This window comes from Nomascus leucogenys, chromosome 1a (genome assembly GCF_006542625.1).
Source record: "Nomascus leucogenys isolate Asia chromosome 1a, Asia_NLE_v1, whole genome shotgun sequence".
NCBI lineage: Eukaryota > Metazoa > Chordata > Mammalia > Primates > Hylobatidae > Nomascus > Nomascus leucogenys.
This window is the reverse complement of record NC_044381.1, coordinates 50,359,786-50,380,583: the sequence shown is the minus strand read 5'-3', so window position 1 is coordinate 50,380,583 and position 20,798 is coordinate 50,359,786. Positions and strand designations below refer to the sequence as shown.

At 43.8% G+C, this 20,798-nt stretch overlaps 1 protein-coding gene across 3 annotated transcripts in view; it reads right to left on the bottom strand.

Moving 5' to 3' along the window:
* The window catches only part of FRMD3 (FERM domain containing 3), a 308,595-nt gene that overhangs the window by 37,792 nt on the left and 250,005 nt on the right, over positions 1–20,798 (bottom strand). For all 3 annotated transcript variants that reach the window (XR_004029333.1, XM_030809553.1, XM_030809541.1), the window contains exons 11-13: positions 16,660–16,734; positions 16,296–16,364; positions 8,187–8,311 (exon numbers count right to left, since the gene is read on the bottom strand). Coding sequence is in view for 2 of the 3 variants with exons in the window: in XM_030809553.1 (XP_030665413.1) it covers positions 8,187–8,311; positions 16,296–16,364; positions 16,660–16,734 (269 nt within the window). In the remaining variant the exon portion in view is untranslated. The remainder of the gene's footprint in view (positions 1–8,186; positions 8,312–16,295; positions 16,365–16,659; positions 16,735–20,798) is intronic.

Below are 20,798 nucleotides of genomic sequence, written 5' to 3'. Positions count from 1 at the left end.
GAAGGCCAGAAATAAATGGTGCTGGGCCCACCACAGGCTATATGTTGCTAACACTTGTGCAAGACCTTCTTCAACATTCCCTTTAACTCTCAAAAGCTATGAAAAATATTCCTGTCCCCAAGTTCCCATTCTCATAGTAAAAAGACCTCAAGCCACAGTCTTGGATTTTTTTTTTTTTTTTTTTTTTACCTTGACATTCAGCAAGAGAATCAGAGTTAAGAGCTAGAAAGCATTTGAGTGGTGCTCAAATCCAATCTTCTTGTTTTGTGGATGAGGAAAATGAAGCTCTGAAAGGTGGATAGTCTTGTCTGTGGTCACCTGGCTGCTTGGCAGAGGAGCCAACACCAGGTTTCATCTGAGACATTAATGTAGAAAGACAGGAGCCACCTGAACCACTGCTATGCTTCCACTGTGGAATGCTGTATTTCATAAAATGAACTATTTGTGGAGAATTAGCCAACTACAAAATTGAAATGATGCACACTACTGGTGTCTTAAGATGTAAAATACAAAATGTTTGCAAGATAAGGTGCACTGAGTTTGCATCAGGAACAAGGCACTGAGCTTCCTTACAACACAGTAAACACTCAAAATTTCAAAGTCCCCTTTCAAGTGATATAAACTTCTCACGAGTACTTAAGTTGTCAGTAAATACAAAAAAAAAAAAAAGAAAAAGAAAAAACCCAGAGTTCTAAAGACGAGAATAGCTCCAAAGAAAAACACAAAAGAAAAGGTAAAAAGCTTTTGAAAAGACTGCAAAATAGGAATCTGCAGAGCGTGCTCAGGCCTTTATGTTCTCAAGCTGTTCTTGGCATCTCCTACCCTAGAGGAGTTGCCGACCCAAACTGTGGTGCTGTCTTCAAGAATCCAATAGGTGTTGGCCAGGCGCGGTGGCTCACACCTGTAATCCCAGCACTTTGGGAGGCCAAGGCGGGTGGATCATGAGGTCAGGAGATCGAGACCATCCTGGCTAACATGGTGAAACCCTGTCTCTACAAAAAATACAAAAAAAATTAGTTGGGCGTGGTGGCAGGTGCCTGTAATCCCAGCTACTCAGGAAGCTGGGGCAGGAGAATGGTGTGAACCCGGGAGGCAGAGCTTGCAGTTAGCCGAGATCGCACCACTGCACTACAGCCTGGGTGACAGAGCGAGACTCCATCTCAAAATAATAATAATAATAATAATAATCCAATAGGTGTGATAATTCTGTTTATTTTGCTAATCCAATACTGCAATTATAAACAAAAACAGGAGCTGCCTTCTGTTCTGTGGAGGCATCCTAGCTCCTGCAGAAGCAACTCCAGCTACTATGTGCTTATCAGCAGCTGGAGACTATAGATGCCATTAAATGAGAATGTTCAGGATAGTCCAAGTGTGTGCAATGCGAAAATGATGCTTAAAACAGCACTTTTTATGAGTTCCTTCTAATTTAGGACATTTAACCCATTTGTCTGTATTTGTGTTAAATATGTTCCCAATTCATTGTTTGATCTCCAGTTCAATTTCTGATGTGTTTTCATGCACTAGTGTTTTCCACATTAAATAAACAAAGCAGGAATTTTAAGAATTTAGTATATTGGATAACTGCAACTGCATTAAAATGCATAGGGAAGAAATTGCTAATGCATTAACACTGATTTCCTCTACGAGGGGGCAAGCTAGGATGTTATTTTTTTTTCTCATTTATGCTTTTTTGTGATTTCTGAATTTTTTAGAAGATGATGTACTAACTTTATAATGAAAAATAAAGCAAACAGCAATCACAAAACCCTGTGGTAGGGACAAGTCTAATTAGAACTGGGGTTGGTCATCACCAGATAGCAGGAACCATAAGGGAAAAGGTGATTCCACAGGATTCGTAAACAGCTTCTGTTTCATGGGACATAACACAAAAGAAATTTCAAAAACGCCACTGCAGCCCAGGCATGGTGGTTCACTCCTGTAATCCCAGCACTTTGGGAGGCCAAGGCAGGCAGATCACAAGGTGAAGAGATCAAGACCAACCTGGCCAACGTGGTGAAACCCCATCTCTACCAAAAATACAAAAATTAGCTGGGTATGGTGGCATGTGCCTGTAGACCCAGCTACTTGGGAGGCTGAGGCAAGAGAATTGCTTGAACCCAGAAGGCAGAGGTTGCAGTGAGCTGAGATTGTGCCACTGCACTCCAGCCTGGCAACAGAGCAAGACTCCGTCTCAAAACAAACAAACAAACAAACAAAACGCAGTGCATCACTGCTAATGCATCTGTCCTGACACATCTGAGCCAAAGGGAAGAAATGGCTTAGCATCTGGGGGAAAATGGTGGGAAGAAAGACACCGAAGCAGTGAGAAAAGGGTAAATTTGTCTGAGCCATGACCATGGAACTACACAAAGGGAGAAAAGAGGGAGGAGAATGTCCATGTCAGACAGGCAGGGAGGAAGACCAAACCTGGTAGAGGGTAAGATAAGGAACTCACCATGGTATAACCACAGCAGCCTTGGGCTGTCAGAGACTTCGCCAGTGACAGATCGGAGCAACTGTGTAGTGCATGAAAGGCATACGCATAGACAATGCAGCAGCCCCACCAGTCACCTGTTATGTGTTTGGGTGGAGGGTGGGTGGGACCAAGAGTATGGCATGCCTGATGGATGAGGACAATACTCTTTTTATATGCACAAAATGCCTTTGCATGTTCACACACAGACTTTCTAGAATTTCAATGAAACCACCTTAAGCCATCTATGGTTAGGGCAAGACATTGTAAGCAACCCTTTAAACACCCCTGCCTCTGCCTTCCACACACACTTGCCATCACATGCACAACACATACATGCACTCACATATACACTTGGCACAAACACACGCAAACACAGACACAAACATTTACAGGGATGGTGCTAAAGGGTGGCTTGTGAGAGTTAGTTTTACCATTCTCTTAATTTCCATCTATTCTTCAATAAAGATACTTTCTCGATCATATGCAAAAGCAGCTTCACATGACCCTTTAATCTAACACCCATTGCAATCCCCAAGACCCTCCTTTATAAAAAGTCTGGTGTCTCCACTGTGCTTTCATTTTGCCAGTAAGGGGAAAACAAACATTTTCAACTCTTATTTATTATAGTTGTACCTACCAAGCATGGCTTTTCTACCATGTTTATGCCAGCCTGCACCACTGCTATGGCAGACACCAGTGATCTTCATTGTGTGTCTGTAATTGCCAGTTACCAAGTCTCACATGATTAATTTCACTCCCCTTCTCTACTACAATCCAGCATTCTTCCATAATGAGAACATATACTCTACCGATAAAACGCAGAAGCTCAGTGCTATCTCCACTATGGGGAACCTGCTCCATTTTGCATGTAAATTTATTCAGATTAATGACTCCTTAAAATGTCATTTTCACCTAGAACAATTCCCACTGTAATTTTTTTCTTCTCCAGAAATTCTCATAAGCTCTAAGTGGCACTCTTCAAATGGTTCGCCATTCTCATCTGAAGTTTTCCACAGCACTAGTTCTCTCAGATCCTGTAACCAAGCAACTTTTGGGTGGGCTTTGAAAACGTTCCCGTTGCCCAGTGGTGCCTAGGAACTGATTTTGTTTTTTCTCCATCCTGACACAGCCAACTTGAGACCTAATCCTCCAGCTGTCATATGGCTGAATGAGGTCACACGTTTTCCCAGAACACCACTGCATTAATCTGGGCAATAATACTCTGCCCAGCTGTCTTTGAGAAACTTGAAAAAAATGGAAAAAGCTTGTCTGATAAATGGGTGGTCATGACCCCAGAGGGCCATGGCAGTGGCAGAGATGTCCCCACTAATCACACTATTTAAGACAAGGTGACAGGACATTCCCATGACTTCATAGAAATAGAGATTCCATAAGTTAAGACTTTCTTCTCCCAATCTGATTTTTAAAAAATTTTTAATTAGAGAACACTTTTTTTTTTTTTTTTGAGACAGAGTTTTGCTCTTGTTGCCCAGGCTGGAGTGCAATGGCATGATCTCAGCTCACTGCAACCTCCACCTCCCAGGTTCAAGCAATTTTCCTGCTTCAGCCTCCCAAGTAGCTGGGATTACAGGCATGTGCCACCACGCCCAGCTAATTTTGTATTTTTAGTAAAGACGGGGTTTCACCATGTTGGTCAGGCTAGTCTCGAACTCCTGACCTCAGGTGATCCACCCGCCTCAGCCTCTGAAAGTGCTGGGATTACAGGTGTGAGCCACTGCGCCCAGCCATTAGACAACACTTTTAACAGGGCTCAACCCGCTGATCTTGACCCGTTTACAAATCTAGTTCCAAAATATGTGATTTGAAACCCCCAGACAAGAATCTGAACCAGTATATCCAGATGGGGAACAGTGATAACAAAGGTAAGTAGTGACGTTGAGTCTCCACCACTCTGTGTTTGAAGCTCTGAGAAGCAACAGTATTATGTAACTCTCTCAATGGCTCCAACAACTCAACGAAGTCATGCTGGCCATGGACTCCCTGTGTGATGCTGACACACCACGGAAACATTACTGGGTCTCTGTAGTCTCATCTTTAACATAAAGAGGTTGAAGTGTTTTCAACTCAATGTCTCTGAGAAAAGAGCAGGACCCAGACGGTAGGAGTCCACAGGCTATGTCCCTACCATGTAACCAGCGACCCTGTCTCCACAACTCTGCCTCTTACTATGCCTTGTATGCACTGCCTTCTCTCTAGTTGCATTCTCTCTGCCTGCTTCAGCCCTTGCATATCTATTCCCTGGGCTCCTCCAGTGGTTCCTGTGTAGTCTGTGCCTCCAACCCAGTGGTTTCTAACCAGAGAACTATTTTGCTCCCCAGGGGAAATTCGGCAGTATCTGGAGACATTTTTCATTGTCAAGACTGGTGGGGTCCCTCTGGCATCTACTGGGTAGAATCCTACAATGCACAGGAATCCCACAAAAAGAACTGTCTAGCTCAAGAGGTCAGTGGCTCTAAGGTTGAAAACCTCTGCTCCAGCCATATCCGCCTCTAATCCATTCTCTACACATCACCAGAGTGATATAAAATACAACTCCCATGCCACTGATATCATTCCCATACCTGAAATCCCTCAATGCCTCCCAGCTGCTCTCAGGTTAAAGTCTAAATTCTCCTGCAAGTCACATGAGGCCCATAATCTGGCCCTCTCCTACCTTTCTACCTCACCTTCACCATCCCCCAGAACGCTCTTCCCTGAAACCACACTCACACCTCGTGCAGGTGAAACAGACCACTCCATTACCAAATTTCCTGTCCATCTCTCCCATTTATTCCTTAGCCCACTGATTTTATGTCAGACACTCCAATGGGACTAAAAAGGAACAAATGCCCTCAAGGCAGCTCAAGGCACTGATATCCAGTGGGGCACACAGAAAAGTGGGCACACAATTCAATCAGCAGAGGCAGAACTTTGTCATTGCCTCTGTGATCCCACTGCCATCTCCCCAGTGGGCTGTGAGCCTCCAGAAGAGAGAGCATCTTCATGTCTTCATCTGTATAGTCCACAAGAACTTGGACATGGTAAGTGTGGTCTACAGGGTGTACAACTTGTATTTGTCACAATTGTTACATTAAGGAATGAATGAATTCCTAGCCCCTTTAAGTTTGGCTCTAGCACAGAAATAAAAAGAAATGAAATATTAAAATATAGAGATGAAACAAAATTCTTCATAGTGCATGCACTCAAAAGCCCAGAAACAAGGCCCATTCACAAAGATGAAAACATCTTCTTTGTTTAGAGCTCTAATCTGTCTCTCTTCTCTTTATAAATCTGACAAGTGTAAATCTATATAATAGGTATCTATCTAATGAAATGCCTGAATCCCACTGCTTGACACTCAAAGACAAGAGCCATGGAGCAGAATTTGACTAGTAACAGAGGTACAATGGTAACCAGAACACAGAGCTATGTCTCCAGTGGATATCATACTTTGAATTTTGTGGTACCTAAGATAATTTTGCTCTTACTCTAAATTGAGAGAATCACTGTATTTATTGAAAAATTAACAATATTGTTGTTTCTACTTCTCTTGCTTTTTAATTGAGTCCGTATCCTGAAAGTTGTTATGACTTGTCTGAACTTTAAAACCCACAAAGATGTTCTGTCAAGGGACAAATCTCCTGGAGAAAATAATTTGATTAGATATTGATAGAGCTACTGTGGACTTTTGAAGAGAGAGAGCTATCAGTTTGGCTTTACAGCTGGTAAAATAATTTAAGATGGTTCTTTAAAACAACTGGGAAAATTGAAAAGGTAGCTTATGCATTCCTATCCTGTCATGAGATTCTTTAAATTCTTTTGCAGTTAATTATAATGGTTTGTCTATTGTCCATACAGTTGCTATGTCAAAAACACACCTAGTATTTAGCAGTGGAACCTCATTATAGAAAATGGAGCAAAACAGATGTCCCTAACTGAATGGGATGAAGAGTATGGAGAAAAGTTTGACCAGGTTCCCTTTCACATCTTGGGGGATCACAAGGCAGCAGGCCTAGGCTTCCATATTCCCCATAATAATCATTCAACCCATCTGGGCCTCCAAATTGCATTCCCATCTAAGCTTCTATCTTTGCAGACAAGGTACAGTCACAATTCCAGTTGTGAGATGTCCCTTCTCTTTTCTTCTCTATTAGCCACACCCTCCTTCATTTAAACTTGGGATAATCATGACCTTCAGAAAAAACGATTTTCACTCAAAGCAATATTCCAAGCATATAGGAAGAAACTCAGAAAACCCTTAGTGATCAGAAATTAAAACTGCTTTTCTTTCATTTGCAAAACACACAAAAGCAGATAATCTGCTGAAAAACACAGACAAGCAACATGGACCCAGAGGCCCTTAGGCTAAGGAAATTAATTTGGCATGGAACTTACAGAGTTCATTGTTAAGACAGATAACAAAAGCCATTTATAACAAGAGTGTTCTCATTATCATCATCTCTTGTAGCCCAGTTGAAGACAAGTAGTGTCTTCTAAGATCCCATCTTTCATACTTTGCACACTTTTCCTCCACCCATAGAATTTTGGGCATCCAGTTGCCCAGTTCTCCTTCTAACCATCAAAGCTGCCTTTCAGGAAAAGATTTACTAGAATTTTTTATATGTCATTGCAAATTGGTTCCTGCTACCTATCTGAAGGGTATCTGCTTTCCAAGCCATACCCTTATTATAGACTAAAAAGTTTTCTCCTGTGAAATAAATTCTTGACTTGAAGCTGGTGGTGAGGGTGATCTTTTGGGGACAGAGTGATCTGCCCTCTTGAAACTGCCCAGTATCCAGATTTTCAACGATGAAACCAGAATCACAAAGTTAAGAAAAAGCATGTTTGTATCCAAAGGTGCCAAGAAGTTTATTTTGTGTGCATTTGTTTTCAATTTAATTAATTTCATCAAGTTAATTTAAACAAATCTTTGAAATTAATAAAATGTGAGATGTCTGCAGGTGTTTGTGGCAAGCATTGTGGTGAGATTCTTCCCTGAAGTGAGAGTCCTTAAAAACAAAGATGCCTAGAAACACACATATTATTATTATCTTTAAAAATATAACAAATGTGGGGGTTGCAGTGGGCACTTCACGTTTTTTTAGCTTGTATCAAAACTGCTGGACAATGTAAATGAAGGTTCAAGAACAAGAAGCCTGGTGGGAATAAATAGGATGACGAGTGTAGAGATACTTGTGAAGAACTCTTTACTGCCACCAATTTAATTGTGATTACAGTGGCAGACATCACCATCCAATAGAACTTTCAGTGATAGAGGAAATTATCTCAGTCTCAGTGTCCAGTATGGCAGCCACCAGCCACATGTGGCTATTGAGCACTGGGAATCTGGCTAGTGTGACTGAGGAAATGGCTTTTTAATTATAATGAATTTAAACTTAGTTTAATACAGCCACACATGGCTAATGGTTACCGTACTGGACTGGTGTAGGTCTAACACCATTAGTCTTTTCATATATAATTTTAGAAATACTTTATACCAGTGAACTCTCTCCAAGGGAAACTAATAGAGCTCCCAGTATAATACAGCCTTCCAGCTGCAAAAAGGTTATTTACTAAAAACATAGTTTACGGCTCACTCCACCCCATACACTAATCAATCACCCATCATATGCAGAATTGGTGCCTCCGTTGTTTTTTCCAGAGAGAGCCTGCAGCACCAGCATTTGGGATGAAGAGACAGACTTACCCTCACCCAGAGGAGGTTCTTCTTCTTGCTCACTGGGGGAAGGAAGCAGGGGCTGCAGGGGTTCCATGTTAATGATGAGCTGTTTGTTCAAGGAGTGGGAACTGCGGCTCTGAGTAATGTTGGCTCTGAAAACAGACACAAGCCAGACAGGATTGGTTTCCATCACAAATGCTGGCCTCTCCATCTCAGCGGGCCGCCCAAGCTACCACTTTGTGTCTATAAGGAACTACCTCCAGACACAGAGTGAATTGAGCCAATATTAAAGATGAGCTAACGTTCAAGATAAACGGCCCTTTCTGCTCTTAAGGTCCTGACCAAATGTCCCTATGTTCTACTGCAACCCAACGAAAGAAAATACATTTCCCAATACATCACTAGCCCTGAGCATGCTAGGTGACAGCCTGGGCGTTTTTTAAAAAAAGAAAGAAGAAACAAAAAGACATGGGAGGTAGCTAGCACTGAACTAGATATGCAGAAAGGTGAATGAAGGGCATGGCTCAGAGAAATTTAACAACCACAAACAAACAAAAACAAAAACCCCTGCCAGACAGATGGTGCAGATGTTCTACAGCTATAAGCTATCTTTGTGTTGCTGGATGTCCAATGTTTAATATCAGTGTTTAATATTCTCAAAGTTACACCCTACTAACTGGCCATGGCTCTGTTTCCTCCTCTGGAAAGGAGCATGCAGGTGTGTCTGGCTGAGACCAGCAACAGATGGCAAGGAAACTGTGCAGGTATCTCGTTAAGCCTATTGGTTGGCAGCTGGGGAGCCCGCTTGCCCTACCTGCTGCAGAGATACTAGCTACTTGCCCTAGTCTGCCTGCAGGTGGATGTTTGCTCACCCTTCCCCACTCCCCATGCTTCCTGTCAAAACCAAAACCAGTGCATACTTTAAAAAGGAGTCAAATGTTGCCTTCCCCTGGAAGCCTTCCCAGATTGCTCCTCCCAGTGCACACAGTCTCTCTCTCTCTCTCCCTTCCTCTCCCTGTCTTTGACTACTTTCTCTTCTTTCATAACTCACTGCATTTTCACCTCTGTCTCTCTCTAGTTATTGGTGTACTGATCATCCCCACCTCGATAAGCACCTTAAGGGCAGAGACTGAGCCAGCCATACTCGTGCATCTCACTTGGCATCTTGTGAAAATGTGTTCAGGTTTGAAACTGAAGTGCACCGAATGCAATCCTGGCTTGACATATGTTGCCATTTCAGCCTGGTCAGCGTGTTCCCTAGACCGGCTGACAGGACTACCTTCTAGCCTGAGTGTTTCTGTTGGGCAACAGGAGTGGGGAAAAGCAAGATGCCTGCTACCATCTTGAATTAAAAGCTCCCATGGCTGGCATGGGCTAGAAAGGAAATTTATGAGGACTTGCTTAGCCATGGAGTCCTTTTCTTCATTATTTCATTTTATAGCCATTTACTCTGCAGCTGATATATACGAATTGGACATTCTGCTTTGTTCCAGAGAACCGTAGTCCCCACCTTAAGTAACTCACTGTCTAGAACCATAATTTTTAAGCTTTCTGGTCTGAGACCTACATTAATAAATATTTTTCTCTTTTTTTTTTTGAGACAGAGTCTCGCTCCGTCACCTAGGCTGGAGTGCAGTGGTGCAATCTCGGCTCACTGCAACCTCTGCCTCCTGGGTTCAAGCGACTCTCCTGCCTCAGCCTCCCGAGTAGCTGGGACTACAGGTGTGTGCCACCACGCCCAGCTAAATTTTTGTATTTTTAGTAGAGATGGGGTTCACTGTGTTAACCAGGATGGTCTTCATCTTCTGACCTCGTGATCCGCCCATCTCGGCCTCCCAGAATGCTTGGATTACAGGCTTGAGCCACTACGCCCAGCCCCAAGAAACACATTTTATATAATCTCCCTGTACCCAAACACACACAGGAAGAAGCACAACTTAAATTAATGTCTTATGGAATAATAGTCACATATCTATGTATAATCCACTATTTTAAAATTCTACTTCATTTTAAGTCCTGGTCTTGATCACTACTTTATTTCATAACTACCCCTGACTTTTTATTTTTTTATTTTTTATTTTTGAGATGGAGTCTCACTCTGTCGCCTAGGCTGGAGTGCAATGGCGCGATCTCGGCTCACTACAACCTCCGCCTCCTGGGTTCAAGTGATTCTCCTGCCTCAGCCTCCCGAGTAGCTGGGATTACAGGCATCTACCACCATGCCCAGCTAATTTTTGTATTTTTAGTAGAGATAGTGTTTCACCATGTTGGCCAGGCTGGTCTCACACTCCTGACCTAAGGTGATCACCCACCTTAGCCTCCCAAAATGCTGGGATTACAGGCGTGAGCCACCACACCCAGCCACATGACTCCTTTATGTGCTGTAGCCACAGCTGAAACACCATGCCTCTCACGAAGGTGACTGATGGCCAGGGTCCCATGGGAGCACCAAGGAGGGGCACTTAATCCTGTGTGAGTGAGGAGAGAGCCAGGAGTGACCTCCCAAGGGAGGCGAGGCCTGCAGCTGTTCTGGTGAGCACAGTGCTTCCTACAGGGAAAGAACCCTAGATAGAGAAATCTTTACAAAAGGAAGGATGGGAGGGAGGGAGGAAGGGAGGGATAAAAATTCGCCATGAGCAGTTTCTTCTTTTATTGTGAAGGGTTCTCAGTTTTTGAGCTCTCCTGGGATTTCTTCTGGCCATGGCCACTCATGACTATGATTCTAGCTCTGCAAAGTATAACATTCTGTCATTCCTGTGTGGACTGTGTAGCTTTCTGACCTCTGAAAAGCCCATCCATCCATTCTTGCGCGTGCAATTCTGAATTGCTCTACTCCACCTCTGACCGTCCATGCCAGCTGGACTGGCTGCTGTTCCTATCCCCAGGAATCACTGCTTATGCTACAACGATGGGCCCTCGGTGAGACTTTATGAGCTTATTTTGCTCCCCATCAGACCTCCTTCCAACATTCTTCAGCTGGAGATACGAAGCATCCTGCTGCCCCCAACCCACAACATTGCAATGTCCAGACAATTGCATAGCTCTAAGACAGGCTGGGTTCACCAGGCTGATATCCCAGGTATAAGCCTGCCTTGGCATTAGATGGCCAGGAGGATGCCAGCTCGGCCCCTACATTCACAGGCTCCTGTTGCTCTATTGTAGCAGAGGCCCATGGCCAGGGACAGGGGCATAGAGGATGTGCCTTGTATTAGACCAGGTGACTCCTGCAGTGGATTACAACCCTGAGACTCTCCAATCATATGACTCAGAGAAGAACATTTCTTCCCTGATAAGTATGACTCAGATAAACTCAAAGGTGGATACAACTAGGGATTTCCCTGGAGCACAAAGAATCCAGGGCTCCCAGCCCAATGTGTGGCACTTTGACAGCCTGGGGGAAAGAGTCAGCAACATTATAAAACAACAGGCCAAGTCTCCCACCTTTCACTATTGTGATGCCCTGAATGTCTGTGTTCCCTTAAAATTCATTTGTTGAAACCTAATCTCCAATGTAATGGTATTAAGAGGAGGGGCCTTCAGGAGGTGATTAGGTCATGATCACATGAATAGAATTAGTATCCTTATAAAAGAGGTCTGAGAGAGCTTGCTTCCCCCTTCTGCCATGTGAGGACACAGCAAGAAGGCACTATCTATGAGGAAGCAGGTGTTTGCCAGATGCTGAATCTGCTGGTGTCTTGATCTTGGACTTCCCAGCTTCTAAAACTGTGAGAAATAAATTTCTGTTGTCTATAAGCCACCCGGCCTATGGTATTTTGTTATAGCAACCCAACTGGACTAATAAATCTACCAACTCCTTTAAACTAAAGATTACACCTTCTTACCTAATTCTCTCTTTAAACTTTTTAAAGGTGCCAACTGATCCTGGCTTCATTCAAAGCAAGAGACTGCCAGCCCAATTGAACTAATGACAAATATAATATCCAAATTTGAATGGCCATCTTCTTTTCATTTGCGAAGTTGTTTGTATAAACTTTACCTCATCTTTTTCTCTTAGTGTGTCTTGCCTGTAAGACAGGCAAGGTAAATATCATATTTGCAGATGAGAAAACTGAGACTCAGGGAGCTTATGTAATGTGACTAAAGATGCTTATATGGGCAAACTTAGGACTCAAAGCTCAAAGCCAGATAATCTGATTCCTGGTCCAAGGCTTTTGCTATGCTGCACACTGCCTTTCTGCATGATTTGGCCTGCAATGTCCCAAAGGAGACTCTGCTTGCTACCCCTACTGTCCTCCTGTTTCTGGCTACATGAGGTCCCACTGTGTCAGGCACTTTCTTAAGTATGTGCAGATGTCCCAGTCGGCTTCCACTCTGCCTTTCCACCTGAACTCCTGAGGTAACTGTGTTTATGCCTGAGGTCCCCCCGGGCCAGGCTAGGATACGTGCCATGTTTCTCCAGTCTCAGAATCCACCTATCAGACGACTCTGCAAAAATATGTGGTCCACTCTGCAGCCTACTCATGCATGTACTCCCAGCACAGAATGGTCTCCAAATGAAGTTGTCATTAAGAACTCTATTGAAATAGAAAGGTTTCCTTTGGGAACTACAATTATATTCTAATACTGGGGCAAATGTGGTTTGAATATATTTATCCCATTTGTTTTTCTCATTGTGTATGTAAGATGTGCAAGAAAAATACCATATTTACAGGTCAGGAAATTGACATTATGTAACTCAACTAAAAGATGCTTCTATAGGCAGACTCAGGACTCAAAAATGGTAGCATAAAATAGTGGCTCCTGGAGTTCCTATATCCCTCCTTGAAATTAAAAGAAGTAGTGCCAGCCTCTAAAAACTCCACCTGGAGGGATTTTAATGTGAATGTATCTGTCATATTCCAGTTTTTCATTTTTGGATGAGAGATGGCAGTAATATTATCAACACCTCATATTTGTATGGCACTTTAGAATTTTTAAGCACTTTATTTTAATACTCATAACAAAGCCTAGAAGTCGGGCAAAGTGATGTTGTAAATCTCACTTTATAGATGAGTAAGCTGATGATCTGAGAAGTCATTTACCCAAGGCCATACAGCTGGCAAACAACACAGCTAAGATTAGAACCCACTCGTGACCCCTACACAAGTGCTGTGTTAGGTACAAATGCTGCCTCAGAGTGTCTGCTGTGGTGGCTGCTATGCCCAGGTGGCTCACACAACCAGCCCTCGCTCACCAAGCTACAGCCCTCTGCCTCACTGGGCCTCTGGAACAGGCAGAAGATTGTCACCCAGTGGCCAGTTCAGGAGGGTTTGGCTTGGGTGTCTTGTCATCAGTGATGATCAGCAAGAAAACATCAGAGTTAGCTTCTGCTCCTCTTTTTGAAGAAGAAGAAAAATTCCAAGAAAGTGTTTTCAGTCTGCTTCTGTTTCTCCATATAAACACACACACCTCAGCAGATGTAGGAGTCTGTGAACTTGGCATTATTTGAAGAGTAGAATCTCAGAATGTGAAGAAAATTCACTAATTAAAGCCTTATCACCACCATTGTAGATTATCACCTCTGAACGCCCACCACAAGAGGAGAGCTTATTACTACATTCTCACTTTTGATAGCAGCTTCAAAGAAGCTGAAATACTTTGAAAACCAAACAATTGTCCAAGAGGAACAATTTCCTACCACACAACCAGCTACTGGGATGGAAGGAGGAGTTGCCTGAATGAAGGTTTCACACATCACTATGGCTCTGACCACAATGCTGTCTCTGGTGAGGTTGAGGTCCCCGGGGCAGCACCTTGGACAGATCTCATATCAAAGAAAATGACAGGTGCTGCTGTCATCCCATACTCCTAACTCATGCATTCATTCAACAGCTATATATTGACCTCTACTATGTGCCAAGCACTGTGTTAGGTGCTTGGGGACATAGAGATGACCAAGATAGACACGGTCCTTTCCTCTAAGAGGTTGCTTTGTAGCATTACATTAATCAAATTCTTTCTGGTGTTGTTAGAGATTTGAGAGATGCTGCAAAGAACCATGGAGGCATCCTAAGGATGTGAACTCAACAGTCTTTCATGTACCCGGGGGAGGTGGAAGAGAAAGAGCATTCAAAGCAGGTCTCAAGGGCCCCTAGGTCCTTGTTTGCAATAATATCTTGGGAGATTTTAGAAGATTCCAGAAAAGGGAAACTATGATTTGGTGGATGCCTCAGCATGTATCCACTTTCCTCGCACTCTGGGGTTCAGTCTACTCCAAGAAAAGTGCTTCACTTCAGCAAGCCTGCTCCCTTCACCCTTCCACCACCTGTTACCAAGAGTCTGGCTACTCAAAGTGTGGCCCATGGACCAGCCGCGTGGCCATCATCTGAGAAAATGTTAGAAACACAGACTCTCAAGCATCACTCCAGGCTTCTTGAATCAGAATCTGATTTTAACAGAATCCCGAGGTGATCCCTGTGCAAGTTACAATTTGATAAACCCTGAGCTAGAAAGCCTTGGTTTCCACAAATTATTCAAACCAAAATTTACAAGAGAAGCTTTTTAAAAAATTCTTTATTGACCTCATTAACTATCCAAAGATGGTAACTTTGAGACTCAAAAAGCCTTATTTTTTGGAATATGTATCTCTGAAAGTATATTGTAAAAAAAGTGTCCTGCTTTGTATTTGTGCTACCAGGAGAACTCCCTCAGCATCAAGTATTTAAGATCAAATATTTGAGCCTCAACCTGGAAGAATAAAATGCATGCTGAGCCACTTGGGGTAGTTCCACCTCCACTACCAGCTTCTAAGAAAATGCCAGGTGCTCTCAGGGTGCTACAGAGAAAAGAGCTGAGAACACAGAAGCAGGACACTGGAGTTCTAGGCTTAGGTCTGCCATCAAAAAAAGTCAGGACCTTGGATAAATGACTTAACTTGTCTGAGACTCAAGTTTCTTTGTCTACAAAACAGAAGCATCAAACTAGGCAATCCCTGAGGTCATTTCCAGTTCAAAGATTCTGAAAGGGATGAATGATATGTTTTATCATTTCCTCTTCATTTCTGCTGCATTGAATAAGTACAATTTGGGGAAGAGGAGGGAACCATAAGGACTTTTCTCATTGGTGGGCAGGCTGTACTTTCAGGATCTGCACCGACATGCCTGGAGCCAAGGTTCTCCAGCTTCTCTCATCCTGTAGTCTTCTGCTTCTTACAGTGTGATAGCCTGGTTTTGCAGACTTTCACATTACATCTCCTCACCAAGTCACCCCAAAGCAGGAACAAATTTTCTTCTGTACACATCTACATGGGATATCGTGCCAACTGCACTTCTGCTCCCCAGTGTGGAAGAGAAGTGCCATCTGGATGCTTCTCCAGGCTGGCTTAGCCACACTTCTGTGGGACCACAGCCTCCTCCTGCCCAACAACCCCAAGGGACAGGGTGGAGAGGCACCCAGCTCATTTAGTCACCCTGGAAATGCAGGAAACTGGAAAATCCAAGCATAAAGGAAATACCTCTGGGTTTCAAAGATGGGGAAGAAAGGGCAGGTGCAAACCAGTGTATGGGGGACTTCCTAAATAATTTAGCTCATGGTGATCTTTCCTTAAAAAGTGGGAGGCAAACACGTTGAGAATGTTGAGCTTTAGATATGCAGCATATTTGAGGTTTGGGATGGGCAATGATTTGTGTAAATTGTGGTAGTGTGAAGTCCAACATGTTAAGAGAATATTTAATTCTTAAGAATGACTGCATATCGTCACCTTAATGGAGGTGTGTACTCTTGAGCCAACGATGACTAAGTCCTTCATTCTTCTGCGTGGCCCTAGAGAGTAATGGCCCCATGAAAGGTCAGCCTGGAGTCCGGCCAATGGGAACGGCCAAATATGATGAATACAGGCAGGAACAGAGAACTTGTAAGAGGATGAGATGACAGAGTTTGGCCAGGCGATGGCACAGCATCCTGCTTGTTAAGGTGATGCTCCAGACCTAATCAATGACTCTCCTGAGAGCACATAACTCAAAGCGGAGCCCAGCTGTGCTCATGCCATGGCCCAGCCAAATCTGTCTGAGTGAGATGTCTAAGGAAGTGAGCATGTCCTTCTTTAATGCTGTATGTCACTACACAAAGGGATGTTATAGGGGATTTGGAAAAGCCAGCTTTTAAAGCCACCTGAACCCGCAGTGATCATCCACTCACCTGTGCACCTCAGGAGGCTCCCTCTGGATCTTGGAACTGGCCTCCACCACCTCTTTGGCAACTTTCCCACTGCGAAAGACAGAAACACATGTGTGTGCACACATACTCAGAGAAGAATGGGAGGGATATGCACAAGTGTCCTTTTGTTAACTTCGCAGGTGTCTGACCCAGCTATAGAAATCATGAGGGGGAAAATTACGGTAGAGTTTGAGGGTGCCCTGTGAGCATAAGAGAGCAATGGAGTAGAAATGGAAGACTCAAACAGAGGCAGAAGCCAAAGGCCACTTATTTGCAAGCAGAATTTTGAAATTTAAGTGGCTGCCCATCCCCACTCCCTCACTGAAATGGAACCATTGGTACCCACCTATATCGAAATCTACTTCCTTTAAAAAATATCTTGCTGCTTGATACAGTCTTGATCTGACTGGATTTTGCATACCTTTAAGAAAAAGCAAAGCACAGGTGGTTAGGACATTGGAAAGTCCACTTACAACATGCTATAGAGGTGTGGTGATGGGGTATTTTTACTGCAAGAAAGAAATGTAATTTACCTTGTGACTCAGCCTGCATTGTGCACACAAACTATAAGAAAAGCTTCACAAAAGAATAGTTACTTTCGCTACGTGTATTGTATTCTAATATTTTCTATGCTATTTCCTTTCATTCTTTTTAAATTCATGACCCACATACTGGGTTTCATAATTCATTAGCGGGTCACAACCTGTAAAAAGGACTGGGCAGTGATGATCAGAAGGAATTCTCCCCTAATTTCTATCTGAAGATATGGAGAAGAGGGAATTTTGTGACATGGCATCAGGAAGTTCGTGGTGGTTAGGGCACTTTGCTGCCTATTCCTGTATCCATAGTGAGGCAGAAAACAGCTTCCTGGCAACAGAGGTCACTGACTATGCCACGAAGAACTCACTGTGCATTGCCCAAGTGAGGGAACAAGGGTCCCGCATCACCACAGGAATGGTCACTGGCTTCTGTGTCACCATGACCCAGTGCCCTTTAAAAGAACCCACAGTGGTAGATGACTAAGATACACGGGGCAGAAGCTGTCCAGCCAAGAACTGATTCAGCACCTCTGAGCCCTACTCGTAAATAAGAACAAAACAACAACACTCTGAAAAGCAGCCTAGAGCCTGGGCTGCCGGGAGGCTGCACACAGGGCACTAAATTACTGTGACAGCTGAGGATGGCTCTACAGCAGTCATGTTAAGCCTTGTACAATTAAATCCAACAAGTTAGAAAGAACAGGTCTCAGAGAGTTCAGCATCATTCAAAATATTGATAGTCACAAAATCTTAAACACACACAGACAAAATCAGTATGATCTGTAGCATCCTGAGCAAAGACATGCACGGAGCCAGGGAAGTTTCAGCACAGTGATCCCCACCCTTGAGCCTCTTGAAGCTTCCTTTATTCACTCAGCAATTATTAACTGAGTGCCAACACTGCTCTGCACACCAAGGTAAGTACAAGAAAGACACATGGCTGATCTAGCCTGGGGGCCAGAGAAGATGCCCTGAGGAAGGGACATCTGAGCTGAGATCCAGGGGCTGGAAGGTGTTAACCAGGGCATGGTGGAAGTGGTGGTGGATATACCCAGGAGAGGGCCAGCAGGCACAAAGCCACCAGCCTAAACATCTAGAGAACTAAAAAGACTCAATTATTCTAAGTTAAGCAACTCAGGAATGGAAAACCAAAAATTCTATGTTCTCACTTCTAAGTGGGAGCTAAGCTATGCATATGCAAAGGCATACAGAGTGATATAATGGACTTTATAGACTCAGAAGGGGAGGGTAGTAGGGGTCAGGGATAAACACTACACATTATTTGCAATATACACTAATTGACAGGTGCTCCAAAATCTCAAAATTCACCACAATATAATGCATCCATGTAACTGAAAACCATTTGTATCCCAAAAGGTATTGAAATTTTTAAAAAATAAATAAAATACATTTTTAAAAGACTCAATGTGCATTTTCCCATGTTATTATTACTACACACACACATATTTTTTTCTTTTCCTAATAAAGATAAGTGAATGTACAGATGTACGAAGGAGAATAAGGCAAACTTGGACAGAGAGCCAGAATCCAATTTCCCAGGATTAGACCTTAAGTGGTCCTTGTTAAGGATCTTGGTCTTTATCGAGAGAACAATGGAAAGCCATAGGAACAATCTTTTGCAAAGAAGCCCCTTCCCACCACCTGTGTAAACAGCCCAAGATGACACAGAAGGGCACTGGCCACAAACATTAAGCAGGGAGAGTAAGATGGGCAAGGGAGGGCACAGGCCTTGGCAGGGGGATCCTGTCAGGGCAGGGCCCAGAGAAAACGGTACAGGACCCCTGAGGACACACAGAGGCACATGACAGCCATGGCCTTGGGGGGGCCCTGCAGTGTGCTGGCTGGAGCTTCCTTCCAGACCACACCCACTCACGAGGCTAGAAACCCCCAGCAAGCTGCATTGAGATGGTCCCAGCTGTGCCCCCCACCTCCTATGAGGACATGCCTGCTCTGGGCCCATCTGCACCCCCTAAAACTCCCCACTAGCCCTACAGAGCTGTGGCCTGACACTTTATCTACTGAAGCCTGAGAAAAGGATGATCACCTCTGCCCTCTCCTCATCTTCTTGGCAGGGTTGCTCCCAAGTCCTCAGAGATTGGGAGAAGAGAAAGCTTTAAAGAAGCTTCTATTTTTTATTGTCTGTGTGTTTTTTTTTTTTTTTTAATTCCAGGTTCCTAAAGATCCTTGGGACAAAGTGGTTGGCTTAAAAAAAAAAAAAAAAAGATTGAGTTTCTTAATTGGGTTTTTAAAATTCAAACTCAACACTTTGCCCATTCTACAGAAGTGACACGTGAAGCTGGTGAAGCCGGCGCAGGCGTGAGTCAACCTCCTGGCCACTCAGTGGCTCTTTTCTCACTAGTTTGGCCTTAGCTCTGGCCCTTCCAGGCCCCAGGAGGAAGCCACTATCATCGGCTTGAACCCAAACTGGCCTCTTAGAGGGAGGTCTCAGTCTCAGTACTGCTTCCCAAAAACCCTCAAAGTGACTCAAAAGAAGCAGGTCAAAAGATATATTTCACAAAGATGGCCAGTAGCTGTCTGCTCAGAATGAGCAGAGAGAAAAGACTGTGCTTCTTTCTGGCAGCGGGTTCCCCTGGAGGAGTATCTGCAGGTGATCTGATTTGCTCAGAGACAGGTGCCTGAGAGCATTCCCACGAATCCCCTTGCCCTCCCAAATGTCCAGGTGAACTCCCAGAATGTTTCAGCTGAGATTTTTAATGGAACATTAACAGGGAGTTTATTCTGAGAGCTCAAATGACACCCATGCACTGGGAATTGGTAAACAAGGCTGTAGAGGGGAGGGGAGAATGTGGCCAGGTTAAAGTACATGAATCCGGAGTACCAGTTCCCAAACCTGGTGAGGCATCAGACTCCTGGAGTAGGTATAAAAAACACAGGTTCTCAGGCTTGATCATGAGAGATTCTGATTCGGTGGGTCTGAAGAGGGGCTTGACTTTAATCAAGCACCCTAAGGGGATTCCAAGAAGTCCACTTACATTTGAGAAACTCTGTGCCCCCAAATTCTCCTAGGATGACCCAAGAGGTGACATTTCACCTGAAAGAACAGTGGTCCAGATTCCTATTCATGTCTGGTTCTGTGACCTTGGTCATGCCGTGTGGCTTTGCTGAGCCTCAGTTTCTCTACATATTATTAAAGGGGGAGGGTGTCATAATATTTCATAGTACTCTCAGGAGGGTTACACAAGAGTAAATGATTTGAAAGCACCTAGCATCATACCTGCTCACTATATAATAGTTTCCCTTCCTCCCTTCCTTCCCACCTTCCTCCCTCCCTAATATTAGTCTCAAACCTCTTCATCGCCTTCTCACTATGAAGCTACCAAAGCCAATCCTCTAAATCATGGAGGTTCCAGAAAACCATGTTAAACACTCTGGAAGCAAATAAAAGAGCTCTAACTCTAGCCAAAATGTTCTGAGTACTCTGTTTACCAGACTCTCCCATCAACGGCAAGCCCAGGGAAGAGTATTCTTCCCGCAGAAAGCAATGAATTCACAGCCTCATTGGAACAGCAATTCGCTCTCCTACAGCCTTCTGCCTTCCTTTCCACCTGCCGTCTCCCACTTCAACTTCCAATTCCCCATCAAAGTCCCAACACAAGAAGTATGACTATGCTCAAACATCTGACCTCACGAAGAAATCCAGATCGTCTCTGCAGGAGCACACCTCCCTTCTCCCCAACCTGCAATTTCTCCTCTGAAACCTGCTATTCCAGGGGCTTGGATGAAGGTCAGGATAGGTACTGGGGGACATTGGGTGGTGCTCCAAGAGGCCACCTCTAGAATTAACAACACAATTTCCCATTGAAGTCATAATTTAGAGCTCCTGCAGTAACCATAACAATAACAGCATTTACTGAGCCTTTAATATGGGCAATGCCCCATCCAAAGCACCTTTAATATACAATTC